Source organism: Nomascus leucogenys, chromosome X (assembly GCF_006542625.1).
Source record: "Nomascus leucogenys isolate Asia chromosome X, Asia_NLE_v1, whole genome shotgun sequence".
In the NCBI taxonomy this organism is placed as follows: Eukaryota; Metazoa; Chordata; class Mammalia; order Primates; family Hylobatidae; genus Nomascus; species Nomascus leucogenys.
The window spans coordinates 101,992,374-102,017,388 of NC_044406.1; the positions used below are offsets into that span (position 1 = coordinate 101,992,374).

General features: G+C 37.7%; 1 protein-coding gene across 5 annotated transcripts in view; it reads left to right on the plus strand.

Annotated features, from left to right (window-relative positions):
* PLS3 (plastin 3) overlaps positions 1–25,015 on the plus strand; it is a 90,317-nt gene that overhangs the window by 31,992 nt on the left and 33,310 nt on the right. For 2 of the 5 annotated variants that reach the window (XM_030807653.1, XM_003262226.3), the window contains exons 1-2: positions 1,165–1,290; positions 18,204–18,284. In XM_030807653.1, coding sequence (XP_030663513.1) covers positions 18,212–18,284 — 73 coding nt within the window. In that variant the 5' untranslated portion in view covers positions 1,165–1,290; positions 18,204–18,211. Of the gene's footprint in view, positions 1–1,164; positions 1,291–15,008; positions 15,093–18,203; positions 18,285–25,015 lie in introns of those variants that run through there. The other 3 variants (XM_012498958.2, XM_003262225.3, XM_030807654.1) reach the window with 2 other exon arrangements.

The window sequence follows — 25,015 nt, forward strand, 5'->3', positions numbered from 1 at the left end:
TCTTCCCATTGGGTCATCGTGTGGACCTTGTGAAATATGTGGAATAGCTCCATTGTTATAGATATGAACCCGGGGCTCAGAGAAGCTAAGTAATTTATTCAGGGTCACACAGACTTACAGGTCTGTCAGACTCCTAAGACCCTGATGCTTTCATTGTGCTGCATTTCCTTTCAAATTATTAACTTGCCCTATGTCAGTACAGAAACGGCCTCTTCAGCCTAGCCCAGTGCTCCAACTGATTGTTCTTTCTCATAAAAGGCACTCACAACTACTTGCTTAATTTAGCAATTCACTGATTAGATTGCTAGACCAGTTAAAGGCAAATTTCAATAATGAGATCAGTTATCACGTATCTAGTACTTACCATGCGCCAGGCTATGATCTAAATTTATGACACATATTAAATCATTTAAGCCTTACAACCATGTATAAAATAGTGAACTGTGATATGATGGAGTTGCTCTTATCTTCATCCCGGGATGAGAAAATAGAGGCAGAAGAGTTTTAAGCAATTTGCACAGTTAATAAAGAGTGGAGCCAGAATTCGAACCCAATCTGGCTCCAGACCTCTTTACTATGGCTCTCAGTTAGAAAATTATTCGGTTCAGCAAGTGTTGGCTTAGTTCCTGTGTGCTATGCCAGCAGAAAATATAGTTCCTACACATTTTGTAGGAGCTTACATTTTTGACATAAATCAAAATGTATATATTTGAAATAAATGCTACAACACCTTAGCATATGGGGTGTAAATGTTGTGTATGGATCAGAATGAATAATAGAAACTGTAAGTGAGTGGCCTGAGAGTTAATTTGCCTTCGCAAGTGATGTTCTTGACTATAGACGAGTGACTTGGGCACTGGGGAGAAGCTGTTCCATGTGTTCTAAAATAAGCAGGTTACTTGGCTACTGTTCAAACTCTAAATAGGTATATGGGTTATAGCTATTTGACCTGAACTAACTTTAAATTCCCCTGAGTCCTTGTATGATTTTGGGGGGGAAAAAAAAGGAAGAAGAAAAAAGAAAACTTTTCTCTCTAAATGCTGCGTTTAAATTAGAATTTATTAAATTCTCGGCAAAATCCTGCCAGGCTGACAGGAAGGGGATTCGTAAGTATTGTATCATTCTTTTGTCAGGGTGTTCTCTTTTTCTAGCAGGAAGTGTTGTGACTTGCTCTCTAAAGTTGCAATTGTAAGAAGAATGTTGGGTTTCCAGATTGCTCTTCTGGGCGTGGGAGAAGGTTCTGTCTATCAGTGCTGCGAGAAAGGAAAGAAACAAGTTTGCTCTCAGCGGGTAACTATTTTAATATTATTTTGACAGGCTCTAACTTTCAGATTACTAAATCTAAATTTAAATACTAAATGATTAAGCAGAAATTTACTTTAAAAAGCTTGAAATTCCTGTTATTTATTTGGGTAAACATTTGGAGTCCCTTTAAAAATATTATTTATTCAAGTAGAATAAAATTTTTGTGAAGAGAAAATTTTGAAGTTTAGATTCTAACCTGTTCTGTGTGTATTCTGTATTTTTCTTTATTTAGAGAATGTTTAGGGAGTTTATACTTTTTAAAAATAGGTTTTGAAATCCTAATTATACAGCCGTATTTATCAAGTTAAGTATCTAAAACACTAAATAATAGAAATTATTGTCTATATTTGTGCTGGGGGTGGGATTTCAAATGCCTTTGATCCCAGTTACATGGTTTTTCAAAATTCTGTAAAATGGAGATTGAGGTGGCTGTCATGACAGAACATGTCATGATTAGATTGATATTCTACTCTTTCTATATGAGTTAAATCAAGCAGTTGTCTTAGTGTTTATAATTTACAAAATAATAAACATCCCTTGTGATTAAATTTTGATGGTGTTATTGGTACTTGGCAGCAATAGTGATTTCTAGTGCTCAGATACATCAGGATTTTCCATCACATGGTTGTCATATAAGTTTAATTTCCCCATATTTCTGGCAAAGGGAAATATAGCTAGTTATACAGTCAATCCTCACTCTGAGTTGAGTCACCTCTCGGACTGGTTGTACTTAGTATGCGCATATGAAGTAAAAAGTGAAGCATGAAACAAAACACCAGTTTTTTCAATTAACAAGTGCTGTATTTGCTAACATATAAGCAAGGTATATAACACTGCAAGAGGCATTTTCAGTGACTTGCCGATAGCTTTCTGCTTAGTGTATATAGTGATTTGAGTTGTAGGTCACAATATTTTATGGCATTTTTATTTTGAATTGAAATGAAGCATGGTAACTAGTCTGATCTTGCCTAGCATCTCTCTCTCTCTCCCTCCCTCTCTCTCTCTCTCTCTCTCTCACGCACACACACACAGACACAGACACACCCCACACACACATATCCCTGAAAGTTGCCCTTGGCTTCACTCAAACATATGTTAATTTTCATAAGAAAGGAAACTGGAAATACTTCTTAGGTATGAGAATTAATTAATTTCATTAGCAGTAGATTTATTTTCCCATAAATTACTCAGATTTTGGGGATAGATTTAAAAGTTGACTTAGGCATGGAAGACATTAGACCTTTTAAAAGGAAAGTGGGCTATTTCAATCTAAGAAGTTAGTTAATGTACCTTAGCTTTCTGAAGCTAGGGGAAGGAGAGGTGTCTTTTTATTGTGTCTTTGGGTTTGAAATAGTATTCTTCATCCCAGGAAAAGGGGCTTTTAGACCATAATTGAGACTTGCATTAAATAGCTGCAGAATTCTTGCCTGAAAAACATTTAAATGATGTCTTTAATCTGACCAAATTGAATCGAATATTTCTATTATTGGAAAAAGCTATGTATTAATTTATTTTTAAGTAGCCATTGCTTTCAGATCTTATCTTTGTTTATTAAGTATAAAAAGAGGAAAGGAAACTTTTACCTAAAATGGAGGTATTTGATATTCCTCCAGGAAATGACACAGGATTGGGCACCCTTTGGGGTTTAAGTGACTCATAGATATTGGTACTGAAAACAAAACAAAACAAAAGATCAGTTAGAATCTAGCTAATGATCAATTATAGCACAGAATAGAGGTATTTCCAGAAAAATGAACTCATTTCTTAATAGCTATGTAGGGGTGAAATCACAGGATTTCTGAGATTTGCTTTAAAATAATTCATGGAAGAGAGACAGGGAAGGAGGGAGGGAGAAGAAAGGACAGGAAGAGAGAATAGATGAACCAAGCAAATGTGGGGAAATCTGGATAAATGCAGAACCTGTGATGGGTTTATGGGTGTTTTTTTGTGCTATTTTCTCTTGTATATATTGAAAATAGTGACAATGAAAAATGTTAGTAGACCTTTAGTTTGGGGCAATTTATATTTACTTTCTTTCTTTTTTTTTTTTTTTTTTTTTTTTTTGAGGCAGAGTCTCACTCTGTTGCCCAGGCTGGAGTGCAGTGGCACGATCTTGGCTCACTGCAACCTCCACCTCCCGGGTTCAAGCAGCTCTCCTGCCTCAGCCTCCCGAGTAGCTGGGATTACAGGCACCCAGCACCACGCCCGGCTAATTTTTGTGTTTTTAGTAGAGACAGGGTTTCACCATATTGGCCAGGCTGGTCTTGAACTCCTTATATTTACTTCTAAATGTCAACTTTTATCTATAAATTGCAGGCCTGTCAAAACATGATGTATGCATGATGTGTATGACTGTAGAGGTGAAATATGCTGCTTGAATGCCAAAATGGTTGAAAGTAAAAACTGCTTCTGAAAAGGTTTATTTCTGTTTGATTTTCAGCTAAATTCAAAGGACAGGTCACAAACATCTTGAAGAGTTTTTTAGTATCTTGAAGTATTAAACAAGGGTAGTTAAAGCATGATAACAGGCCAATTGTATGTGAAGAATGTGAAGATGTTATTGAACTTGACTATTTTGTTCACAGCTTTCTCCAATAGAGTATGTGTTTTTAAAACCACGTGAGAGGACTATATAGCCTGCATGATGTGTAGGTCTGTGCACTTTCCCTACTCACCTCCATCGAAGTTTATTTATTGAACAAACTTTCAGTAGGTGCTTGTGGTGAGCCAAGATACAAAGTCAAATAAGATACCAACCGTGCTTTCAAGGAGCTCACAGGCTCGTGGAGGAGATAGAGAAAGAAATAGATGTCATCACCCTGAAAGCTGAAAAGGGCTATAGGAACATGGGGAAGGGGAGGAACTGGTTAGCAACTATGACCCTATGACACATCTTCTTTAAAATAATACAAGGCTGGGCAGAGTGGATCACGCCTGTAATCCCAGCATTTTGGGAGGCCTAGGAGGGCAGATCACTTGAGGTCAGTAGTTCGAGACAAGCCTGGCCCACATGGTGAAACCCTGTCTCTCCTAAAAGAAGAAAAATTAGCCAGATATGGTGGCGCATGCTTGTAATGCTAGCAACTGCAAAAGCTGAGGCTGGAGAATCGCTTGAACCCAGGAGTCGGAGGTTGCAGTGAGCTGAGATAGAGCCACTGCACTCCAGCCTGGGTGACAGAGCAAGACTCTGTCTCAAGAAAATAATAATAATATAAAATAAGGCTGGGTGCGGTGGCTCACGCCTGTAATCCCAGCACTTTGGGAGGCCGAGGCGGGTGGATCACCTGAGGTCAGGAGTTAGAGACCAGCCTGATCAACATGGTGAAACCCCGTCTCTAGTAAAAATACAAAAACTAGCCAGGCATGGTGGTGGGCGCCTGTAATCCCAGCTACCCAGGAGGCTGAGGCAGGAAAATCACTTGAACCCGGGAGATGGAGGTTGCGGTGAGCCAAGATCATGCCATTGCACTCCAGCCTGGGCGACAGAGCAAGACTCTGTCTCAAAACTAATAATAATAATATAATGTAATATAATATAATACAAACAGAAAATTGGAGATGGTTTAATTCGTTGTGGGTATTACAGTGGTAGAAGAGGGCTAAAATGGCTTAGTCTAACCCCATGCTCAACTTTGCAAATAACTCTTCTGCTCTCATCTCTCTTCCCTGACCTTCTTAATAAACCATTATATGTTTCTTATGCATCCACAGGGGTTATTGGGGCAGTGTACGTGCAGAACAGAGCAATCTTTTCTTCACATTAAAGAGTAGACTGATGTTTAAGTTTCCTTAAAGGTTTTAGATATATCCAAGGCCGAATTATAGTTATTAGGTAGGCAGCTACTTGGAGTTGGATAAAAGGTAGAGTTAGCCTTCAGTCACAGATAGAGCCTTCTAAAGTTCATTTCTCAATTGATTTGGAATTTGAAATATATTTTGTCATGGAAATAGTAGTAAGGTTTTTCAGGTTACTTTACAAGTATCCCTGAAATTTTATATTATGTTATCTGGCATGATATGATTTTGTTCTATGATATCTTATTTTATTTTCATTGTATTCTATGTGAATTGTAGAAGCACAGTTGCTAAATGTATCCAGATTTATGCTCCATCAGCCAGTTACTTTATTCTCTAGTTCCTGATACTATACAATCTAATCAGTGTATATAATAATGCCTCATGAGAAAATACGGTCAATTTTATTTGGGGTACCTAATGATGTCCTCTGTTTAGTTGTACAATTTGCAGCTGAAATATTAAGTAGAATGAACAGAAGAGCTAAATCTGAAAAATAACTTTCCGAAGTAAAGTCTGCTATACGTGGTGATTATTTCTTTCATAGATGTTTGCTCGCCACATTGACTGTAAGAAGCAATTTTTGGCTGGGCGTGGTGGCCCATACCTGTAACCTCAGCACTTTTGGAGGCCAAAGCAGACAAATCACTTGAGCCCAGGAGTTCAAGACCAACCTGGACAGCATGGCAAAACCCCATCTCTCCAAAAAATAAAAAAATTAGCTGGGGTGGTAGTGCGTGCCTGTAATCCCAGTTACTCAGGGGGCTAAGGTGGGAAGATTTCTTGAGCCCAGGAGTTGGAGGCTTCAGTTATCATGACACTGCCCTCCAGCCTGGGCAACACAGTGAGATTCTATCTCAAAAAAAAAAAAAAAAGAAGAAGGAGAAGCAGCAATTTTTGATAATGCTGATGTGCTAGAATTAATGCACAGTAAAACACTTCACCACTTTTCCTTCTGCTTCAACCTTTCCTAGACTTTTAGGACTAGGAACCTATGACACACGTGAGGGCATTTAGATTTTGACTCCCTTATTTTGACTTTCAGAGCAATAAATCATTAAATAAAAATTATGCGTATAGCCTCTTAAGCCTTTACAATTACTCCTTTACCAAGATTCCGTGAAAGTTTTCTAAAATGAGTCAAGCAAAATTCCAAGCCACTTGTTCTTGAGAAAAATCTTGAAAGAAAAAAATATTAAAATGAAAAGTAAATCACATAGATACTTGAGTGTTTGTTTTATATTAAGACTAAGTTATTAGCACTGATACAATGGGAACGGTTGTTCACAATACTTAGCATTCAAGAGGCTGAAATTAAGCAGTATTAATACAGAGAAGCAGAAGCCTGTCATATATAGGAATGAATGTGTCATAGGAGAAAGTAAGCATTTGTGTGCTTTTTTTTTCAGAATATTGCGTTTTATGATCAGTGCCAATTTAACACCAATGTTTTAAATAAATAACTTTTAGAACTCTGTATAGTCTTTACTGAACTCATTGTCTATATTCTGTGTGTTTTATACAATTAAAGTTTTGGTTATTTTAGTTCAAGGCTTAAGTGAATCCTTTATCCTTTTAAGTAATGAAAACAAGTTAGTATTAGCTGGAGGGGGTTACTATCTGCATTTTCTGGCAACTGTTCTTATTTCTCGATATCATGGTCATATTTGTTAGGAGCTTTTTAAGTTATTTTCCAAAGGCTATACTAGGCATGGACCTTCTCTCTGCAAAGCAACGTGTAGTCTCTTTGTTTTTGTTTTTCTGGGAAGAGTAGTTAATTGGCTGGGCACTGCAGCTCAAGCCTGTAATCCCAGCACTTTGGGAGGCTGAGGCGGGAGGATCACTTGAGCCCTGGAATTTTAGACCAGCTTGGCAACATAGTGAGATCCTGTCTCTACAAAAAAAAAAAGAAAAGAAATAAATAAAATTTAAAAATTAGCCGAGTATGGTGGTGCATGCTTGTAGTCCTAGCTACTGGGGGTGGGAGGTGCTGAAGCAGGAGGATCACTTGAGTTGAGGCCAGGAATTGGAGGCTGCAGTGATCATGCCATTGCACTGCAGCCTGGACATCTCAGCAAGACTCTATCTCAAAAAAAAAAAAAAGGAAAGAGGGAAAAAACAGTTAATTACCTTTCCTTCAACGCATGCTGTTGCTTTTTTTTTTTTCAGCTATGCTTGGAGAAACACATTATTATTATTATTATTATTAATATTATTTTGAGGTGGAGTCTTGCTGTGTCACCCAGGTTGGAGTGCAGTGATCCAATCTCAGCTAACTGCAGCCTCCGCCTCCTGGGTTTAAGCAATTCTCCTGCCTCAGTCCCCTGAGTAGCTGGGACTACACGTACGTGCAGCCAGGCCCTGTTAATTTTTGTATTTTTAGTAGAGACGGGGCTTCACCATGTTGGCCAGGATGGTCTTGATCTCTGACCTCGTGATCTGCCCGCCTCGGCCTCGCAAAGTGCTGAGATTACAGGCTTGAGCCACTGCGCCTGGCCGAGAAGTACATCTTTTTAATTGTGCTTCACAGCTTTGTGTCCTGGGCAAAGTCAACGACTATCCCAGGCACTTGTTTATTCCCTAATACAATTTAGGGAATGAAGTTATGGAACTCTACAGACTTCTTAGCTTTCAAATTCTCATTGCTGTGATCACTGGATATTGGGAATACTGGGAATTTTCACTCCCTCTAAACATTGCAATTGGTTGGAGTATTTTATTCATTTTTTATGTTTATTTTTTTAGAGGCAGGCAACCATAGCTCCCTGCAGCCTCAAACTCCTGGGCTTCAGTGATCCTTCTGCCCCATCCTTCCTAGTAGCTAGGACTACAGGCTCAGGCCACCATGCTGGCTGATTTAATTTTTTTTTTTTTTTTTTTTTTAGAGAAGGAGTCTCGCTATGTTGTACAGGTTGGTCCCGAACTCCTGGCCTCAAGCAATTCTCCCACTTCTGCCTCCCAAAGCACTGGGATTATAGGGATGAGCCACCACCCTCAGCCTCAGTTGGTATATTTTGTAAGCCATGCCTATGTAACCAACATCCAGCAATGAGAGTAAAAGGTGAAGTTTAGACTGTTCTCCAGAAACAAACAATCTTGAAATGAGACTTGCAGAGCAAAGAATTACACAAGTTTTTGTGTGCTATTCGTGAAAGAAGGATTTTCTTTTATTGAGGAAGATTGTTCTCTTTGACCAAGTTTAAGAATCTATGTAAAGAAGGTAGATAAACTGAACCAAGTAGGACAATGGAAGTCCCAGCTAGACTGTCCTCATATCCACTTATGTAACTATAGGGAGAAGTCTATAATTAAATTTCAAAATTTTGTGGCAAGATTCTAAATTCTGTGGCAAGATTCTAAATTCTGTGGGAGTTGAAGAGAAAGATCAGTGAGAGGTGGAGTCATTGGGAAACATGCTTTGGGAGAGGATGAGGCTTCTGAACCTTGCTTGAAGGGTGAGTAGAATTTGGATAGAGAGAGAGGAAAAATAGAGGAGGGTATTCTAAGCATGAGACGCAGATAGAGAGAGAGGAAGTTCTTAATGGGAGACAGGAAAAGCAGAAGAGACCAGGATAAAACAAAAGGTACTGATAGAGGAGAATCCAGAACCAGCTGTAATAGAAGAAACACAGTTCTGTGAGAGTACTGGGAAGATAGATTTTATCTTGGGTGCGGACAATCTGAAGATACTTCCTGAAATATGCTTTTGAAGTGTCTAGATAGATGGGTGAAGAGCATTCCACTGGAGAGACCCAGTGGTCTCTCCAGGGAGTGGAAGAAGCGGGAAAATACATGGCCTGTTTGGGGAATAAGGTCTCTTGAGAGTGTTGGGTTCAAGGGTGTAGTACATATAACGGGAAGTAGCATTGGAAAGATGGGCAGACATAAAGCTAGAAGTCAAGTCAGAAAACTGTAGGGCCTTGAATGCTGTACTAAAAAGGTGGGACTTTCTTTTGTCTGGAATGTTTATAAGATCTACTCTTCAGGAGATTAGCAGTGTAAAGATTGCACTGGAGGAAGACGGAACAGCAGGCAGACCTGATTAAAAAAAACTTTTGTGGGGTGGGGGGAGGGGGGAGGGATAGCATTAGGAGATATACCTAATGTAAATGACGAGTTAATGGGTGCAGCACACCAACATGGCACATGTATACATATGTAACAACCCTGCACGTTGTGCACATGTACCCTAGAACTTAAAGTATAATAAAAACATACATATAAAAAATTTAAAATAAAACTTGTGGAGTAGGCCAGACATGAGGTGATAAACAGATACGATGGAAGAATCTCAGAGATTGCAAGGCAAGAATCCAGAGGGACTGGTGGTTGACTGATCCTCCCTTTGTTTTTTATGGTCAGACTGCAGTCTGGAGACAGAGGAAAGTGGGAAAGTTGAAAACGAGACCTGATTTGGCAGGAGAAAGAGTTAGAAAAAAACAGGGAAAGCAATGTGGCAGTAAGTTAGATTGGAGACACTTAGACTTTCCTAACTTGAATCTTCCTCACTGACTTTCCTTCTCCCTTGGCCACTTCTAAATTGGACCCTGATCTGCTGCTGTGAGTGTGTCTGTCACTAACCCTAGGCACAATACCCTTGCCCCAGTGATGTCTCTCTGAGAATGCCCTTACCGGGGATGTCTATCAGAAAATCCTACTTGCGCTCAAAGACAGAGTTCAAATGTCACCTCAGAAAAAACTTTTCTGACGCCTACCATTTAGTATATATAACTATGATGGCATGATAGCAGTAATGTTGTATCTTTGTTTTTCCATCTGTTTCCCCCACTAGACAGTAAGCTCTTCCAGAAAGAAGGAGATTTGGATCCTAATTGTCTCTTATCTGGAGCACCCAACACAGTGCCTGGTACATACTAATCCTTAAGTTAACGCTTGATGAATATAAATAAATAAGTGGGTGAGTGTGGTAGACATTCAAGTTGGGAATCTTCTAAAGTCATTAGGAAACATGAGACTGGAGCTTTAGTAATCATAGTATGAATAGGTGAGTTTTAGCCCACAGTGTTGCACACCCATCTAAGCTAGAGACTAGTGCTGAGCTGTTCACTTACCTAACTAGGGAGGTGGCAGGATGACAGTTTCTATTGGTAAAGGTAGGTATGCAAAGTGTGGGTGTTCAAAAGCACTGCCTGTTTTGGGTGGAGGAAGGTGACAACACCCCTTTTCTGATCATTCTTGAATTGTTCACACGTAATGGTGGCTAACTTGTTTATTTTCATTTATAGTGAAATAATGTATTTCTTCCATGTTTTGTCCCCTCTTTGTTGCTTTCTTGTTCATTTTAGGAGCTCAAGTATGTGTTGCCCAATCTCTGATTTAAGTAATGAGCTTCTCTTTTCCAATTCTATTTACCATACTAGTGGCTGGGATGAAGTCTCTGGTGAATGTCCTGTTTTTATCTTTTGGCTGCCTTTCAATTTCAAGAAAAAAAATCAAGTTTATGATCAAAGTTGGTTACTCCCAGATGAGTTTCCCATGTGCATTCTCTTTCTCCTGGACCTCATGGTACTGAATGACACAGATGAATAAGTAGATTATTCAGTCAGCTGCATTCCTAAAGTGAGCGAGTGCTTTAGGAGATAAAATAGGCACCCCTGTCCCCCTTCAAATACCTTTCAGAATTTGAGTAATAGTTTCAGGTAGTTGTAGGTATATCTTTCTCAGCAAAGATCTGTGTTTAGGGTTTATGTATAGTTAAATGAGCCGGTGGAGTGGTTTCATAATTGCAGTATTGTTAGTCGAACTCTGTAATTAGGGATGACTTCATAGGCATAAGATTCTTCTATGGGTGACGCCCTGAATTCATACCCAGTTGTACACTATATCCTTTTATGAAAAAACAAACAAGCAAGGTTTTGTTTGCTTTTGTTTTATTCCCTTATTTGAAAATCTGTTTTCCTGTGTCTTATATGTTTAGTGAAGGAGGGCTGGCTTTCTTCTACAGCTTTCCCTTTTCCTTTACAGAAATGGCAGGCATAGGAGCTAAGGAGGAAACAGAATTTGGGACAGATCAAAGTGCTTTGCAGATGAGCAAATTCAGAAAAACGTAGAGACTCCAGGAGGTTTTATTTCTGATAAGTATTAAAATTGCTGAGTTTAAATGGAGGAAAAATATATCTCTTTTCTTTGAATGTCAGTTCTCTTTCTCTCTCCCTCTTTCTCATCATGTAAATAAAGTCCACTTTCGCGTGGTGGCACACATCTGTAGTCTCAGCTACTCAGGAGGCTGAGGCAGGAGGATTGCTTGAGCCCAGAAGATTGAGGCTGCACTGAGCTGAGATTGCACCACTGCCTGGGTGACAGAGTGAAACCCTGTCTCAAAAAAAAAATAAACACATAAAGTCCACTTTTGTGGGAAGATAGACTGGGAAAGAGGACATATTTGAAAATCAGGGTTTTTTTCCTTTGCCTGTCAATCACATATTGTGAAATTGGGGTTAAACTTTTATTCAGCAAGTAATACTTTCTCACCTTTTTCCAGTACTCATGAAAAAATTTGCAAATTAGGAGGAATGTGACAATATTGACAAACTGTTAGCTATTTTGAAAAGTGATCCTAAAATATTTAAAGAAAAATTGTTGTTTATTTGTTTGTATATCTCCTGTCTGCTCTTTAAATTGTGTTTAGAAACTGGCCTTATGGAGGAGCCAAATTGAGTCATGGATAAAAAGTGACTGACAGGTTTTCCTTTAGGCCCATCCTTCTTAAATTACTTTGACTAAAGGCTTGTAATTTTTATATATGAGGGAGACCTATTATACTCTGTAGTCAGTAATTATAGGGAGAAGAGATAACTTTTCATTTATCCCATGTAAAAGGCTATTAGTAGAACTAATACCTTATATTTATTTATACAGCTCTTCACAATTAACCCAGGCCTTCATTTATTCCCTATTTTCTTTCATGAAGGATTTGAAGTTGCTATGTAATACTTCATAGTTCACAATATGCTGTCATACATACCATCTGTAATCTTCATTAGGACCTGGGGGAAGTAGGTATTATTATCACTGTTTTCAAATGAGGAAACTTAGGCTGAGACAGATTAATTAAACTTGCTCATGGACACATTACTAGGGAATAGCAGAACCAGAGCAATAATTGATGCCTTCTAATTTCACGTCCAACATCTTTCTGTTAAAACATACTACCACCTTGGGCGTGGTACAACAGCTTGGTGTACTGGTACTTGAGATTAAATGAAGTGTCTACAGGGCAGTATTGATGTCAAATCTTGTGTTTTGCTTTGTGAACCCATCCGGGATGTTTTAGTAGCTTTAAGAGAAAAAAGTCCTATAGTACAATGAATGCCCCATGAAGAGGAATAGAGCTTCTGTTATTTTAATTGGTAAGATTTTAATTTTTTAATACCTTCACTCATTTCCAAGTTACTTAATGTGATGTTTTCTCTCAAGATAGTACTTTACTGCTTGACTTCCTTAAAGACACCATCAAGTACCTATGAATAGTCTTAAGGACAGACCATTTTTTAATTCATGGTGGCATAAAGAAATCTACATTAAACAACTTTATTTTAAGCTTCAAATGGCAAATTTTACAATTGTATCAACTAGAGCATATATTGTGAGCTTTTTAAATTTGGCTTTATATTTTTTAGTCTTGGCCCAGGTACTTCAGAGTAGCATTTCTTTATTTCCTTTCAAATAACTGTCAATAAATGAATATGGGTTTATTTAAATTGGACAGTCCTGCATTAAACTATTCTGTTATCCTGAAACAACCTTGTCTGGAAATACGGTTTTAAGGATATGTGCATGTTCCAATTCCTTCTTTTTGTTTTCATTGAAGTGTGTCTCTTTAATGTCTCTAATAGATGGAAAATCTGAGTTACATATGCAAAGTCACTTTAGGCTTTTTTAAAGGCAATTAGAAATAAGAAACTTGAAAATTTTAAAATGTATATATATTTAATGCACTGGATTAATTTTTGGACTAAACTGGTGCCCTAAAATTATTTCTATGAGATCTAAGCATTTCTTAATTCATTTTTATTTTTTACTTTGTTTTATTGAGACAGGGTCTTGCTCTGTCACCCATCCTGGAGTGCAGTGACGTGCTCATGGCTCACTGCATCCTCTACCTCCCGGGCTCAATCGGTCCTCCTACCTCAGTGTCCCAAGTATCTGGGACTACAGGCATGCGCCACCACCCACGATGCCCAGTTAATTTTTTGTATTTTTGGTAGAGACGAAGTTTCACCATGTTGCCCAGGCTGGTCTCGAACCCCTGAGCTCAAGCGATCTGCCCGCCTCCACCTCCCAAATTGCTGGGATTACAGGCATGAGCCAGCACTTGCTAATTTTATAGGAAGAAAAAAAGAGCTGCGTTTCTGGCCACTCTGAGAAGAAATTAATAATCCTTAAAGTCTGTAGAGACTTTTTTCTTCTAAAAAAATGGATATTTGTACCTTTTATTGCAGTCACTAATTCACTTTGTGTCATATTGTAATTATTCATGTTTGCTTCAGCAGATTGTAAATTCCTTGAGGGCAAGAACTAGGTGTATAGCAGATGCCTAAAATATTGGTAAACTTGTTTGAGAAGTAACAGGGAGGGCAGGTTGGGGAGAAAATTTCTACAGGATTTAATCAGAACCCAACTGGTCAGCAGGGATAAGGCGGGTGGGGTGCAGGAGTGGTTTATGTCCAGATCCATCTTATCTAATTTCTTTTTTTATTTCTTAATTTTTTTATTTTTTAATTTTTTTTGCAGTTTTGCACTGATGGCTCACTGCAGACTCAACCTCTCAGGCTCAAGTGATTCTCCCACCTCAACCTCCAGAGTAGCTGGGATTACAGGCACGCACCACCACTCCTGGATAAGTTTTGCATTTTTGGTAGAGATGGGGTTTCACCATGTTGGCCAGGCTGGTCTGGAACTCCTGGGCTCAAGTGATCTGCCCGCCTTGGCCTCCCAAGTGCTGGGATTGCAGCCATGAGCCACTGCACCGAGACCTAATTTTCTTTTGCATAGAAGTGATATGGTAGTGTGAGAGTAAGCTCAGTTGTATAGGTTTGTTTTAGTTGTTCTTTACCCACATACTTTAAATTATTACTGACTCACTATCTGCCCAAACTGGAAAGGACCTTTAGAGATAAAAGAGAGAGGCCACATGTTTTAGATTTCTGAGATGGTCTTACTTTTAAATTTTCTGTGCCATTATTCTTCTTGGTATAATTCATGGAGATGTGTAATAATGTTTTATTAAAAACATGATTGCTTAAAAGGTGTGAAGAAAATTGGAATAAATCCCATGTCATATTTTTGTAATGGGGAGTGTTGAACATATTAGTGAAACAGAATATTTTTAGAATTACTACTATTCGTTTGCATTTAACTTAGGAATTTTTAAAAAAAAATTTTGTGGAGGCGAGGTCTCACTATGTTTCCCAGGCTTGTCTCAAACTCTTGGCCTCAAGCAATCCTCCTGCAGTGCTGGGATTGCAGTTCTTTTTATTCTTAATCTTTAAAATGCCTAACTTCAGGCCTGGGCGTGGTGGCTCATATCTGTAATACCAGCACTTTGGGAGGCTGAGGTGAGTGGATTGCTTGAACCCAGGAATTCAAGATCAGCCTGGGCAAAATGGCGAAACCCCATCTCTACAAAAAAAACAAAAATTAGCCAGGCATGGTGGCCCGTGCCTATAGTCTCAGCTACTTGGGAAGCTGAGGAGAGAGAATCACCTGGGAGGGAGGAGCCTGGGAAGTCAAGGTCGCAGTAAGCCGTGATCTCACCACTGCACTCCAGTCTGGGCGACAGAGTAAGACCTTGTCTCAACAAACAAACAAACAAACAACAACAGCAACAACAAAAAAACACAAAGCCTAACTTCATTACTAACTGAAGAACTTTCTTTCCCTCATAGATCCTGAGATTACTCTGAAAGGTATTTTCATCCAACCTGTCTACTGAGAAGTTATCCATCTTTAGTGGCATCTTGATATCATAAGTAAGAAAAGTTTATGAATAGGCCAGCTTTGTTTTAGATCTTTTTTTAAGAGTCTAGTGTTATTTAACTTTTTTTTTTTTTTTTGAGACAGAGTCTCACTCACTCACTCACAGAATGCAGTGGTACGATCTCGGCTCACTGCAACCTCCACCTCCCAGGTTCAAGCGATTCTCCTGCCTCACTCAACCTCGCGAGTAGCTGGGATTACAGGCACCCGCCATCACACCTGGCTACTTTTTGTATTTTTAGTAGAGATGGGGTTTCACCACGTTGGTCAGACTGGTCTCGAACTCCTGACCTCAAGCAATCCACCCGCCTCCACCTCCCAAAGTGCTGGGATTACAGGCGTGAGCCACTGCGCCCGGCTGATGGTTTTATTTAATTTTTAAAACACCGGTCACTATATGTGTCTGTTACATTATGGTAAAAACTTAGCTAATAGCATCATATGGTCATTTTAAAACTTCTCCAGGATTTGAGAAACCTGAGTGTGAATTCCAGTCCTGAGAGCCCAGGTCTTCTAATAGGAAAAAAAAGGAGATTAGAATATTTAGCTCATAGGACTATTGTGAGGGTTCAGGAAATTAATATGCAAATGAATTTGTATAATGTATTAATAATACTTGGTGCATAGTTGTGGAAGGGATTAATTTTATGAAAGTTCTGTTCTATTGAGTGCCTTACGATGTGCCAGGGGCTGTGATAAATTCTAGAAATAGCAACAATTCTGTGAAAAAGATAGATGTGGCCCAGCTCTCTTATGAATCCCTCCCTAACACTTCCAGCCCCTACCTCTCTATACTGAGTGTTACACTTCTTGGCCAAAACATAAGTTGGTGAGTAATTTGTTGCCTTTTAATAAAATGTCTAAAAGGGATAAATGTAAGCTCTCAAAATGTATGTTGTATAGTTTGTGAAATTTAACCCGTAGTATACTTTTTTGGAAAGGCAACATCTTTAGGGCAGTGGAGCTACTCTCTGTAATACTTTAATGGTGGATACATGTCATTATACATTTGTCCAAACCCACAGATTGTACAACACTAAGAGTGAACCCTAATGTTCACCAGAGTCTTAGGGTGGTAATGATGTAAGTTCATCAATTGTAACAAATGTACCACTCAGGTACAGGATGTTTTGGTCAATGACTGATCGAATGTATGATAGTAGTCGCATAAGATTATAATACTATATTCTTACTGTACCTTTTCTATGTTTAGATATACAGATACCATTGTGTTACAATTGCCTACAGTGTTTACTACAGTAACCTGCTGTGCCATTTGTAGCCTAAGAGGAATAGGCCATACTGTATAGTCTAGGTGTGTAGTAAGCTATACCATCTAGGTTTGTGTACGTGCACTCTGTGATGCTTGCACAATGGCAAAATCACTTAACAATGCATTTCTCAGAACACATCTCTGTCTTTAAGCAACACATAGCTGTATATGGGAACTCTCTGTAACTTCTGCTTGATTTTGCTGTGAACCTAAAACTACTCTAATAATAACGTCTATTGGCCGGGTACGGTGGCTCACACCTGTAATCCCAGCATTTTGGGAGACCCAGACAGGAGGATCCCTTGAGCCCAGGAGTTAGAGACACCAGCTTGGGCAAGGTGGCAAGACCCTGTCTTTACAAAAAAGAAAAAGAAATAAAGAAAAATAAAGTCTACCAAAAAAATAAATCAGAAGAGAGAAAAAACCCAAAGCAAAAAAGGAGAAAACAACATGTAATCATTTTCATTTTTCTTTTTTTTTTTTTTTTTGAGACGGAGTCTTGCTCTGTCGCCCAGGCTGGAGCAGTGGCGCAATCTCGGCTCACTGCAAGCTCCGCCTCCCGGGTTCACGCCATTCTCCTGCCTCAGCCTCTCCGAGTAGCTGGGACTACAGGCGCCCGCCACCACGCCCGGCTAATTTTTTGTATTTTTAGTAGAGACGGGGTTTCACCGTGGTCTCGATCTCATGACCTCGTGATCCGCCCGCCTCGGCCTCCCAAAGTGCTGGGATTACAAGCGTGAGCCACCGCGCCCGGCCCATTTTCATTTTTCTTCGTCCAAAATTATTGTTACAATAGGTTTGCATTTGGAAATTATCTACTGTGATACAGACCTCCTCTCTTTATTGCCAGGATCAGCAAGGTTTTTCCATATAGGTTCAGATCATAAATATTGTGTGCCAAGAGGTAAAATCAAGAATATTATGATATTAATATCAAGGATATAATATATTATTTCTATAGGTTTTTATTGACAAAATTCAAAATATAATAATTGAGTACAATTTTTTGGTAATACAATTCTGATGAGAAGAATAGAATTCTTTCTTTCTGGGATAACTTTTCACTTAATTAGGTTCAAAGTTAATGTGCCCCATCATCGAAATGGACTGCAAAAATTTTCCTTTAATAACCATATCCAGCTTGAGGTCATACAAAAACAACTGGTGATCCAGTTTTGGCCCACAGGCCATATGTAGTTTGCCAACCTTTGTTCTATTAGTTAAATAGATCAATAAGGCCAAATTGAAAAGGGTGTATACTCAGATAGTACAATAATTTACATGCATAAGAATGTGTATATTAGCACACATGTGCATTTTTATATCAAAACCAGCTATAATTTGTTTTTTTCCTCCTCTTCCTTTAATGAGAGTGGTTGATAGATGTCAGTATGCTATTTGAAAATCAATGTTTTCACAATGAATGATTCTATAAAGTGGCTTAATGGGAAAATGATATTTTCCGTGAATCATTGGTCACATAATATTGACCTTTAGCTTTGGCTCATATAACCAAGAATTTCTATTATGTAGCTTTTTCCTGTCACTGCTGGGTACTTTGGCCCTTCCTTAAACTTTTTGAATGTAATTTAAGATTTTGTCCTTAAAAGGAAAATTCAGAAATATTTTTTCTCAATAAATTTTGGTAAGTGATGACTTCTCGTTTGTTTGTTTTCTTTATTAAAGCTGTATGTAGAGATATGGTAACTTATTCAGATTGTTTTGATAGTTTGAAATTCTGTTTAAATTATCCCTAAGATGAGAACTTAGCAAGACTTCTTATATTTATCACGATTTTTTAAAGTCTGAAACCTTTTTGGTTTTTCTTTAGATCTTTAAATGGATGAGATGGCTACCACTCAGATTTCCAAAGATGAGCTTGATGAACTCAAAGAGGCCTTTGCAAAAGTTGGTGAGTATTTTTTGTAGTAAAACTATAGGGAAGCAATATTTATTTGGTCTCAAAGTTATTTCTCTATAAATATCACATGAATGGTTAATCGAAAACATTAGGGCAAGATAGTTAAAATAGATGGGATAAAGTTTTGGAAGCTATACTTAAAATTGTTTTATTTCTTTTTTTTTTTTTTTTGGATCAAGAGTGGTAGCTGATACTATTTCCAATTTTATGTAGTATTTAATATGGTCAAATTTTTTAGACCACAGTTCCAGTCCTTAACTGGTGACTGTTATGTATGGTTCCTGAAATTTTCATGCCAAATTTTAGTTATTATTATATTTTGTATCTCATATCTTTCTGAAGAGGTTTGAAACTTTCACCATATTCTCAAAGGGATATGTGACCCTCAAAAACATTAGATGATGTTTTACCCTTCCTTAATTAGTTTGGCGTTATTGACTTTTTTATGGGTTTTCTGTGCCTTTGGATAATGCAGATCGTTCTACTTCACCACGTTAAATTATAGCTTCAATATAAGATGAGAAGGCATAGCATGCTATTTGATTTATCCTTTATCATCATATAACATGCCTTACAATTGAGCAGCTATGGAATGTAAATATGGAGTATTTACATTCCAAATTTTAGTGCTCGGGTCAAGTCTGTAGACAATAATGAGATAACAGGGTGAGAGCAGACTACTTATGTAAATACATAAATCAACATGTGCTTAGAGAGGTCGATTATTATTATTTGGTATCTCCTTGACTGAAGGGTACAGCATTAGCTCATATGATGATTTGTTATGTAAATCAGAATTTGCCATTAGACCTGTGTTGAAAATCCCATTAGTGAAAAATGAGGAAATATACATTTCTGTTCCCATATATTTATGATCAACATTTTCTATGAAGGGATTCAGTAGTAGCAGTGTACCTTGGGAAGAATAATGACCCCAGCCAGAGTGACCATTCATAATCCCATCAAAATTTTAACTAGAAAAAACTGAATAGTCCTGAATCTAACATGATCGCGCGTGCGCGCGCGCGTGTGTGTGTGTGTATAAAAATAGCAGTTAATTAACTTGCCATGGATACCACTTACTGTAAGAAAAATGCTACATAGTTTAATATATAACAGCAAGTGAATTCTTGGCTGCAAGAGTTTTTTTTTTAAATGACTCTCATTCTGTCAAAATAGTCTTATAATTGTTTTAGGAGTGCATTTTTGAACCTTTTTTAAAATTTATATTCATCTTTCAGCATTAGCAGCAGCTTAATTTGTTATTTATGAATAGAATTTCAGAGTAGGCACCATGCCTTATTAAGTACTCATCTCCTCAAGTAAATGCTGAATACAGGTCTTGTCCTCATGTGCAGCATCTTGGAAATAATTATGTGCAATATTCCTTAAAAATTAAAGTTAATTCAGATATTGTTTACCTGATGAGACTTGGAATACATTTTACAAGTAAAAGAACTTCATTGTCCCTTAAAAGCTTAATGACATAAAGAGGATTGACCAATTATCTTCATAGAGGAAGCAGTTAAATTGTATTAAGTAAGGGATCAATGAGAAGTTTGACTGCAAGAAAAGGTCATTGTGGAGCTATTGTTTAAGTAGAGTTTAACATAGGCGTACAGTTTGCCAAAGCCCCTGCCAGGCATATGTTCCTAACATACTCAGGCTCTTATTACTATATATGCTGTAAAGAATTCTGGAATCCAGAATTTCTGCCTGTTGTGAATATTATTCTTTTGTAGTCTCCACTCAGTATCTAGCATAGTGTTGCACACATGTTAGGTTCTCAGTAAATATTTCATTGATTGAAACCCAAGGAACTATATACGTAGCCTTTTGATGTACTGGGATTTTTGTCATTATCAACCATACATTCGGAGGGCCTTTGTTGTGAAGATTTTCATTACAGTGGAATTTATTATTAAAGGTTTTTGCCATTAAATTGTAGCATATAAAATTTATATATATTTTTCAGCATAATAAAAGCTTGTGTGTACTCCATCTTTTAGAAACTCATTTAAGGACCCAGCCGAGTCTTTCGATTTTCTTTAAAAAAATCTTTGTAGTTTTAAGTTGTTGTTAGTTACAGAGCCCTCAGGCAACTGTCAAAGGTGTTATAGAAATTTTTTTTCTAATTCAGGGACACTTTATTTTAAAAACAAGCTCTATAACTTATTATCCTGTGAAGGACAGTTTTTCCTTTTTGTTGGGGGTGGGTTGGCAGAGAATAGGAAAGACTACTTTGTCTCAGTTCAATTGCGACAAAATATGGAAATCATTAGATGATTTTCCCCATCTATTAACAATAATAGCCTTGATTATCTCCTTAGAAATTCAGCAAAATCATAGCGTGTGGAGAAAATCTCTGTAATTACTGCTAATCATAGGTTTTGTTCAATCAATTAATAGTGCTTTGAAACTCTCTTTACTAGCAATAAATTGAGTATTAGAATTTAAAGTTCTCTTTTCACTCACTTTCTGCACCTGCTTAGTTTTAAGCTCCAAGCTCATGTAATTATTTTAATTTTCTCAACAATTGTTTCCAGTGCTTCCCAGTAGCAGAAATGTTAGTTATCATTTTTTGTACTTCATGATGTTTCAAATTTAATTTAAATGCTGTAATACGTAACTATTTCTAAAGAAGAATAAATAAAACCTTTCAAGACACTTAGGTATTAATATTTTACCATCTAAAAACTGTCTTTTACATTCTAAGCCTTTAATCTTGCTATGGAAGCTAGTGGTCATTTGGATGATTACTTGTCATAAAGAAAAATTCATGTAATGTAAATCTTTGCTGAGTTGCTTTAGTACTGCAAACACTTACCTTGCCTTGCCTTTTTTCCCTCCTGAGCACTCGCTGCTGAGGTTTTTTAAACATGAATTCAGCACTTTTTAAATAAAAGAATAATGGGTTTCTTAAATGACTAGGAATAGTATGGGTGTATTCCTTTGAGGTTTCCCATCAAACTAAGCAAAAAAAAATTGGTTGTGGTGATTGTAGCTATACCAGACTTCTCTCATCCTAGGAAGTTGAGTTGTTTCAAATTACCTGATATTCGCTAGTATATAAAAACCACATCAGGATGATGCCAAAAAAAAAAAAAAAACAGTGCTTTAGTTTAATTTACTTTTAGTATTCAATAAAAGTACACCACTGCATATTTGTTTAATTATGCCTTAAAACAAAAACAAAACTATAGCCCATCTAAAAAAATGAAACTAATCAGTGCTCTTTCATTGTGCCATCTGGTTAATTATATATGGATTATTAGAAATGGAGGTCTCAGGATAGTCGGAAAACCATGTTTCAAAGGTGTGGAAGCTAGTTAGGAGTACACATGTGTGGGTGCATGGGTAGAAGCAATTTTTATTTTCATTTTGAGACTCCTGGGCTCAAGCGATCCTCCCACCTCGACCTCCTAAAATGCTGGGATTATAGGCGTGAGCCATGGTACCTGGCCAGCCAGGTATATTTTGCTTCATGCACTAGATGCGTTCCTGAGAATCAGCAAGCCAACCGTAAATGGATTTTATGTACTGGGATATATTTTAAATGTAAAGAGAAAATCTTATTTTTTTAAGTGAAGCCTGCTTTGAATTTTTTTATTTTTTTAATTATTTTTTGTTTATTTATTTTTTTTGAGACGGAGTCTCGCTCTGTAGCCCAGGATGCAGTGCAGTGGCGCGATCTCGGCTCAGGGCAAGCTCCGCCTCCCGGGTTCACGCCATTCTCCTGCCTCAGCCAGGTGGCAGACTACAGGCGCCTGCCGCCACGCCCGGCTAATTTTTTTTTTTTTGTATTTTTAGTGGAGACGGAGTTTCACCGTGTTAGCCAGGATGGTCTCGATCTCCTGACCTCGTGATCCGCCCGTCTCGGCCTCCCAAAGTGCTGAGATTACAGACGTGAGCCACCGCGCCCGGCCTACTCACATGTATTTTTAAAACGAGAGTTGCAGCAGGGGAAAAATGATGGCCAAACTGCTGGAAATTTTGAGTCAGAAAAGGACTGATAAACATTTTTGATTGCCTGGTCTCACCCTCTAAACTTGTCCAGTCTTCTGCTGTACTTGACCTCCATCTTTGGAAATCCACTAGTACAGTGAACTCTAAAGCAGCAACCTCCAGTCTACCCTTAGCTGGAACTCATTAAACTGCCTCTTATATTTGCTGCAGTGAGCTACCTCAAAAGGTATAAGCTGTGAGAGGTAAACCCCATGTTTAGCTAAGCATCTGGAGATGTTTAGCAGCTGCCTTTTCTAAGGTTTTAATGCCTAATGAAAGCTTGATTTTACTGCTTAGATCCTAGGATGGAATATAGTTTAAATTCTTCTGCCCAAGTCTTTTGACCGAGTCTTTTAAATCAGTATTTTGTGAGCTTTCATGGGCATTCAGGATTCTGTGTGTATGTGTGTAAACCCATTATTGTTAGATAAATAGATTCCTTTTGTCATTTCTTTAGTGCAGAAAATTTGTAGAATATGTTGGTCAAACCAAATTGAACTTTTAAATCCAGCTTTTCCAAAAGGATATGCATCTGCACTTGATAGGCTTTCTTCTTTAAGTCCTAATGAGCACTGTCCTGAGTGGGCTAATAGAGAGGTCGCATGTGTATTGCAGATGAGGGCACACAATATGTGACCTCTTCATAAAGAAAGACACCAGATTTAGACAGATTCAAGGATGTTTAAAGCAACACACACACACACACACACACGCACACACACACAACCCGAGCGTCAAAGAAAATCCTAGTCTTTCTTACTGTCAAATTTATAAGACAAAGTAGCACCCCAAAAGACGCTTTTGAAGTGATAGATTGCAGCACGTACCACCTGGACATGGGCAGTGTAAAACAGCAGCTAAAATCAAAACCACTTGGATTCTGGCTTAGCTTTCTCCAGACAAGTACTTAAAATAGCTTAAATAACAGGATGCAAGGGGAGGGAAAACATTTCCTTTTAAGGATATGCATTCTTGGTGTGATTCAAACTTCTGCAGGAACATGGCTGTGTAATGTTTATTTACTTTAAGGTTTACTTAGGGGAGGGCGGTGGGGGAGTTAAATAGCATTCAAAATAATACTTGGTAAAAGAGAATAATGAGATTCCCTTTAAAACAAAATGCAGATGTGAACCTACATGTGTCATCAGAAAGAGAGAGAGAGAGAAAAAGGAAATAGTCCTTGTAACAGTTGGTTCTTTTCTGATGAATTCAGTGGCCAATATGAAAAATGGGCCTGTCTGGTGCAGCATTGGGAGCTGCGTAGTGATTTTTTTTTAAGTATCAGAATTTTCTTCTTTTAAAAAAATAACACTTTGTCAATTTACTCAAATTTAGCCCTTTACTTTCTGCCAGAATTATGTTCAGTGATAAGGCAGAGTTTCCTTTATCCAGCTTCTCCTTAATGTCCAGCCATACTGACCATATTTTCTAAACCAAAAGGTTGAGAAGTGCTGGCATTGAAACTGCTCTGCACAATATAGGCAGTATGGTAATTTATGTCTGCTTTATCAGCTGGTTGGAAACTATGATGCTGGAACAGAAGAGTCTTCAAAACACAGAGCTTTTCCCACTCCATACCAATGTATAGTTAACGAGAAAATGGCAAGTGAGCCAAAAAGGAGTTGCAGAATATTGGCAGCATGAATGAGAAAATAAAGGACTGCCATCATGCCTGGTGGTTGTGATTTTAGTTTCCAGTTGTTAAAACGACTTCCAATCTAGGTATGTTATTTTGGGTCAGTTTATTATCAAATTCTCATGTTTATGTCAAAACTCAGAATAGAAGTTCACCATCAAACATACTGAACAGCAACATTCTAATTCCAATGCTCTGTTTTTAAAGTGGACATTGTAACCACAAATAAGGACATAGTCTTATGATTTCAAAAAATTAAATTGTCTTTTTGAAAAACCTTACCACATTATTCTTATTCTCATTTTGCTTTTGAATAACAAAAAATTATCCAAAATTCATTTTGGGTTATTTGGAAATCATTCAGGTACCTCAGCTATTTTATTTTACACATAAGGAAAACATGACTCAAAGACTATCATTTAGCCACTTTGTAAAACGAAACTACTTTTCTCCGATGTAGAAAATCAGATTGAATAGTCATCAGCATTTATGTTTATTTTTTAAAATTACAAGTTAGTCTTAGAAGTAGACTAAAAGTTGTGAGCACCTGATGAGACGGAAGCTTTCTAAAATCCCGTTATGCTACCTTTTTACTGGCCTTCCAAACCACATTAGATCTTTGATATTGTTTAAGGATGTGTTTTTGGTTTTTTGACTGAGGGTTCGAAGTAAAATTAGCATAAAACTCTTTAAAAATAATTGCATGCTATTTTGTCTCTCAAGTACTTTACCAGCTGGGAGGTTTTGTAAAATTAATTGCTAGCTGCCTTTTTAGGCTCCCTCTGCCTTCTTGTTTAAATTGAAATTATTTTCTTCAAAATATATGATTTAAGAGCTCTAAGAAAGGCTTGATAAAACTGACTCGTACTTGATAAAATGCCTTTGATCATGGGAGGTAGTGTAAGTTGGACTAACAATGAGGGCTAAAATATGGGAAAATGGCAGAATAGGTAAAACTTTTAGAAGAGGACGCACATTCTTGTTATCCAGGAAAGCCTAAGGATATGTATTTGAAGTGACTCAAAATTTTTACAAGGATTTTGTAGCCACAGTTTCAAGTAAGACCCAGGGGTTCCGTTTG